The following is a 6,843-nucleotide window of genomic DNA, read 5'->3' as shown; positions in this document are numbered from 1 at the left end:
GATCACATTTTAGAGCTGGAAATATATCAGCTATAAGATAGATTTATATTCTATTTTTTTGTAATATTTAATTTGTTATTATTTCTATGTTAGTTATGATCGAACTAACGTAAATAAAATAATAGACCGATAGACTGTACGCCTACTTAGATTTAAAGACAACGTTTTTCCCTGTTTTAATTTTCGTATGTCAGAAATATAATCAGCAAAAGATAATATACCTAATATTTTAAAAACGGTTCTTATAAAAACTTTATTTTTTCAATTTTGTTCTAAAACGGAACAGTTTAAAAATGACAAACATTTAGAATCACTCCAAGCGTCTAATCAAATTGTTTCGGTGTTTTTTAATTATAAATTTATTGATTTCCATAACAATCCAAACCGTAATATACAATAGACTTCAATGTATCATAGTAGAATAGTCTGATCTACATAAAATTGCATTACACTATGGTACATTGGACCACAATAGAGTAAGCTTAACTAAGCTAGCCAACAATATTATACAGTAAACTTAACTAGTGAACACTGGATTACAGTAGACAACACTAAGCAATATTTAATTACTTTACACCAAATGACAGTGCACTAGATTACATTAGCTTGAACGAAATTGTCCCGGACAAGACTAAATAAGACAACACTAGATAAGACTAGAATGAAATGGACCAATTACACTTAATTTACTGTACTAAACTAAACCACACCACACCATAATAATTAAAAAATAACACTATACTACATTAAACTACAGTACACCATACAAAAATACCTGTATGTCATTAAAAATATAAAAATATGTGAGCACATCCATATATATATATATATATATATATATATATATATATATATATATATATATATATATTATAACATACATATATTGTACATTTTACCATTGCATCTTCCAGGAGATGTCCATGTGCCTCCAGGTTGACATGTTATGGAAGTATTACCTTCACTTGAAAACCCTGTATTACACACCATCACACACTCCGTATTGTATTCTCTGGTACATGGTAACCAGCTGCTATTTGCAATTGCAGGTGGCTGTCCACAAGTTGGAGCTGGAAATAGATAAGTTATAACATTATATTTATATTATCATTGCTTTTGATTATTTAGAATGTTTTGTTTGCTGAAATATTTTTGGACAAATTTACGTTCAAATAATAGACCTAATAGACTGTGAGCTTATTTGTCCAATTTTCAAGGGGTCGGCGCGGTCGAGTCGGTAAAAGCTCATGGTTGCTAAACCGAAAAGTCTCGAGTTCGAACCCTCGGGCAGAAGAGGCTCGTTAGCTGGGGACAACCACTCTTCTAGGAGAGACAACTGCTGCCTTGTAGATTGATCTTGGTTGGACAAAGGCTATGGAAGCAAATCCAAAAAGAAAAGCAGGCTGAAATCTGAGTCAATGGCCTCAATGGCGCATAACCAGTTGACACGTAACGCTTAATTGTGTTGGAGGCGTGGTCGAGTCGGCAAAAAGCTCATGGTTGATAAATTCGAACAAAGTCTCGAGTTCCAAACCCACTGGCAGATAAATCTTGATCCCCTTCAACACTAATAATTAAGAACGAAGAAGAAGTCCAATGTTCGTGTTTCGCAAATAAAATATCGTTACGAATGTTTGTTTTTATTAATTTAAAAAAAAAAAGAAAATACCGCAAACCTCTTTAAGGGGATATGCTATGTTTTTTTCTATTTTTTACAGTTTAAGATCTAAAGTCTTTTGAATACTTTTATCATATTTGGCATATAAAAGTAAGTATTAAACAGCAAAAAAAGGGGTCGAAAACAATTTTGGTTGTCATGGAAACCCAAAAAAACCCTCTCCGCCATTTTGAATTTTTCAGTACTTTTAAAAATACTAAGGCTTTTTTATTTATGAACCTATAGCAATCAAATTTAAACTGCTTATATTTCAGTATATAGTAAAACTTTTGTCACGACAACTTTTTGAAATAATTACTAGTAAGAATTTTACAAGGTCTAAAAAATCGTACCATTTTTAGTATTCAAAAGTTTCAAAATGTGCATATTAATTACCAAATACTTTTTTTCTAAGAAAGCAAACACAATTCCCTCGTGACAAAAGTTGTATTTTCGCATCAAGAACATTTACTGAAAATATGGTTGGCATTGTTTAATAAATAAAAAAAGTAGTAGGCTTTTTAGTGTTAAAAACCTGCGAACTGAGAAAAACAGCCAAAAGTAAAGAAAACTAGGTCAGGAAAGTACCATATCTGTATAAACTGCAAAGCCGATTGTAAGCGTTGGGTGTTTCCGAGATGTAGGAAATTAAGTTTATTAAATACATGAGAAATCCAGCTTTCCAATGATGTCAAATACAATATAATGACGGATATAAAATTGTTCATAGAGAGCTTGTAAGATTGGGAAAAATTGATTATTTTTTAATTAATAGGGTCATAAAAATCGTAATTCAACCACATAAAATATTTTTTTCTTTTTAAAGTTATTATTTTCTTTATACAAAAATGGACAAAGTATCCAAAAGTGCAAGAAACCCATCATGACGAAAAACAAAAAAATTTGTGATTTTTTTCCGCGCATATCCCCTTAAAATGATGCAATAAAAACAAAGTAGTTTAAAAAAAAATTACAGTCATTTGAAACCACGCCAACTCTCTAAACAATTTAGTTGTGTGCTTTGATTTATAAAATAAACATCATTTAAACTCTTATTTGGTACCTATTTGTATCGCATAGTAGAATACACTATATTTTTTTAAATTGGTTAGACTACACTACACTGCATTAGTTTATAACAGGGGTCTCCAAACTACGGCCCTCGGGCCGCATGCGGCCCGCGATGTCCTCTTATCCGGCCCGCGGAGACCTTTTTGTCCACGGAAAAAACGTTTGTTGGTGATGGCTGAGAAACTTTGTCCAGAAAAATCAAAGACATGCCTGGAAAAAAACTGGCCCTCGAAGTGAAATTTGATAGTTCATGCGGCCCTCGGACTGAAAAGTTTGGAGACCCCTGGTTTATAAGATTACACAGTCATGATAGATTCTAAATATCTAAATAGTGTCTACACCTCTTACCCCTTCATGCTACCCATCAGGCAACGGTACTCGCCTGGTCCATACACCAGCGGTATCATAGCGCTGACCGTGCCTCGAACTAAGTCCTGTAGTGTAGGGACGCTACAGTCCAGTAACTCTACCTTCTCCCCCTCTACGGAGGCACATGGGTTTTGTTGCAAAGGCACTTGGCATAAAATTATACTTACTTTGGTGCTAAGGCACTTGAGATATCTACGGTAAAATGTATCTTACTTTTTTCGCAACATATGTAGAGAACTGTGGTTAATTTGAAGATAGTTGAAAACTTACATTTATTAACTGTACTGTTATAGGTTATCCACCTGGTATAGTTTGTTAATCAGTTATTATAAAAAGTGTATAAAACTATGTATTAGTAAAAAGGATATTTTAGTAGTTTTAATGGTAGATCATATGTCAGGCTAATGTGATATAGTGCATGTAATATTATATACGAGAAAAATGGCCCGTTGAGAAAGGATACAACGGGCGGTAGGCTGATAGTGCTGTCTCTTTTCTCTAAACTAAAACCACCCCCCCCCCCCCACCACCCCCGTCTACCGTCCCATTCAACGATATATAATTATATACTTTCCAGTGTCCGCCCCCTCCCCGAAAATTCTACCCCCGCCCCCGAAAATTTCAAGTACCCCCACACCTCTCCGGGGAGGAAAAAGTCTGAAAGAAACACTGGTGTCGCGCTTAGCCACTACCCGAAGAATTGCATTAAAGAAATTGCAAGAAAACCACTTTTTAGATTAGACACATTAATTAGGCGGTAATTTTATTATAGAGTATCGATGAAGAAATTTCTTTTGAGTTGGGGAGGGGGGGGGGGGGGGCTCAGACGTTCTTAAGCGGGGATGGGGCTTTGCCCCTACCCGAAGAATTGTATGCAAGAAACTCTTCACAGCAAACCATTTAGATTAAACAAAATTGCCTTTTTATTCAATGTTTACTCGAGAATCAATGACGTCATATTACTGTGTGCACTCTCCGGCTTGAGATTATTTTCTACTCTATGCTAAATGTGACGACGTCATACTTCGTTTTTTCGAATTACTATGCATGTTTTTAATTTGCTTGTGTTTTCTCTAGAGCGTTCTTGTCAGATAGATAGATAGACAGACAGCGAAACTATTAGTATTAATGTGATATTGTATATGTCTGAATGAATATGTATATCACACAAATGTTAGGAAGTTTGTGAAATGTATTTTACAGCCGGCCAGATTGGGGCTAGAAGTCTGGACAAATGTGACCATTCCGCCTGAAGACCAGTAGCCCTTGTCATGCTCATCGGATGCAGCACGCTAAATTTTACTTTCTTTATTAATTAATGTAATTAAGCACACATGTTTTGAGAGCTAAATCAGAGTTAAATATTTTCACTGAGTTACGTATTGACTCATATTATTAAACCCTTTCGCTGCGTCAAGTATTGACAACCAGTCTTTATATAGTAACTAAACACTGATAAAACACATTTTTAAGTGTTAAGGAACTCTTGTCCATCGCATAAAAACCCTAGGTCAAACAAGCAATTCTATAGGTGAGGGTATACATTTAAATATAGTATGATTCGATAAAGCATATTTGCCACAAACACTAGATTAATCTAAGGTACACTAAACTGCATTGAAACACTAGCTTACCTTACACTACATGAGAGTAGACTAGACTATAGCAGACGAAACTACTTGAGGGTACACTAGACTATAGCAGACGAAAGTACTTGAGAGTACACTAGACTATAGCAGACCAAAATTACATGAGAGTACACTAGACTATAGCAGACCAAAATTACATGAGAGTACACTAGACTATAGCAGACGAAAGTACTTGAGAGTACACTAGACTATAGCAGACCAAAATTACATGAGAGTACACTAGACTATAGCAGACGAAACTACATGAGAGTACACTACACCAGGGGTTCCCAACCCCGTGCCCGCGGGCGCCATGGCGCCCGCCGAACGATTCGTATGTGCCCGCCTCTCACTATTCGACAGAGACAGAATTTTTTGTATAAACATTATTGAAAGGTTGAAGGGGATGGAAATCAAAAGTATGAGGGGGAGGGGGTGCAAATCGAAAATTTGAAGGGGAGGGGTGCAAATCGAAAGTTTGAGAAAGGGTTCAAATCGAAAACTTGAGGGGGGTGCAAATCGAAAGTTTGAGGGGTTGGGGGGGGGGGGGTGCAAATCGAAAGTTTTGTCCCCGGGTGACGGGAAGGGTCGCTAAGCCTCTGGAAGGAGTTTGTCGATTTAAAATAGGTGGTGCCCGCCACCCTACCGATATTTTAGAATGTGCTCTAGAGTAACAAAAGGTTGGGAACCCCTGCACTAGACTATAGCAGACGAAACTACATGAGAGTACACTAGACTATAGCAGACCAAAATTACATGAGAGTACACTAGACTATAGTAGACGAAACTACTTGAGAGTAGACTAGACTATAGCAGACGAAACTACATGAGAGTACACTAGACTATAGCAGACGAAACTACATGAGAGTACACTAGACTATAGCAGACGAAACTACATGAGAGTACACTAGACTATAGTAGACGAAACTACATGAGAGTACACTAGACTATATAGGACGAAACTGCATGAGAGTACACTAGACTATATAGGACGAAACTACATGAGAGTACACTAGACTATATAGGACGAAACTACATGAGAGTACACTAGACTATAGCAGACGAAACTACTTGAGGGTACACTAGACTATAGCAGACGAAACTACATGAGAGTACACTAGACTATAGCAGACGAAACTACATGAGAGTACACTAGACTATAGCAGACGAAAGTACTTGAGAGTACACTAGACTATAGCAGACGAAACTACTTGAGGGTACACTAGACTATAGCAGACGAAACTACATGAAAGTACACTAGACTACAGCAGACGAAACTGCCATGGCCAAGTTGGTATAGACTAGACTAGACTGAAATAGTCTACACTTTACTACACTACGCAACGGTACATAATGCAACGCAACGCAACGCAACGCAATGCAACGCAATGCAACGCAACGCAATGCAATGCAATGCAATGCAATGCAATGCAATGCAATGCAATGCAATGCAATGCAATGCAATGCAATGCAATGCAATGCAATGCGATAAAATACAATGCCATTCGATACGATACAATACGGTACGGTACGATAAATAAGATACGATGCCGTACGGTACACTAGACATATGCATGTCCTAAAAATAATACACACACACATAAACAGACACGTCACACTGTTTCTTCCAAACATCACCCCCCTCCCACCCTCAAAGAACTTCTTCTTCCACCCCCCCCCCCCTGAGAAACGAAATAGAATTTATAGAATTTATATAGACAATATGTAGACAATATATACTTCCAGTAGTGTAGGCCTACTTTATGAATACGAGTATCTACTAGAAATACCTGTACATCTTCCCGGGTCTGTCCATGTGCCATTAGCTTGACATATTATGTCAAGGCTGCCTTGTCTTGAATACCCTGCATTACACGCCAGCTGACACGGTGTATTGAATGTTCTGGCACAGCCCGGCCATTGGCCATTTGGTACTTCAGGTGGCGGTCTACATTTTAAAGCTGGAAATATATTTGCAATTTTATAAATTTCTATTTTCATTGCTTTTTTTTTTGTTTTTTTTAATGTTATTTCTATGTTGGGTGTTGTTGCTGTGTTAAGTTAATTTAAGATCGATTATATGCACAATTAATACATTCGATAGACTATAACGTTGTA

The 6,843-nt window shown here is 36.7% G+C and overlaps 1 protein-coding gene across 1 annotated transcript in view; it reads right to left on the bottom strand.

Annotated features, from left to right (window-relative positions):
- Positions 1–959: 959 nt before the first annotated feature.
- LOC131928982 (sushi, von Willebrand factor type A, EGF and pentraxin domain-containing protein 1) overlaps positions 960–6,843 on the bottom strand; it is a gene marked incomplete at its 3' end in the record, with an annotated part of 14,954 nt that continues 9,070 nt past the window's right edge. The window contains exons 5-6 of the mRNA XM_059285165.1: positions 6,516–6,686; positions 960–1,070 (exon numbers count right to left, since the gene is read on the bottom strand). Of these exons, the coding sequence (XP_059141148.1) occupies positions 960–1,070; positions 6,516–6,686 (282 nt within the window). The remainder of the gene's footprint in view (positions 1,071–6,515; positions 6,687–6,843) is intronic.

Source organism: Physella acuta, unplaced genomic scaffold, assembly GCF_028476545.2.
Source record: "Physella acuta isolate Inbredline_101_S28 unplaced genomic scaffold, ASM2847654v3 ptg001580l, whole genome shotgun sequence".
In the NCBI taxonomy this organism is placed as follows: domain Eukaryota; kingdom Metazoa; phylum Mollusca; class Gastropoda; family Physidae; genus Physella; species Physella acuta.
The sequence above is the reverse complement of the archived record's forward strand: the minus strand, read 5'-3'. Positions and strand labels throughout refer to the sequence as shown.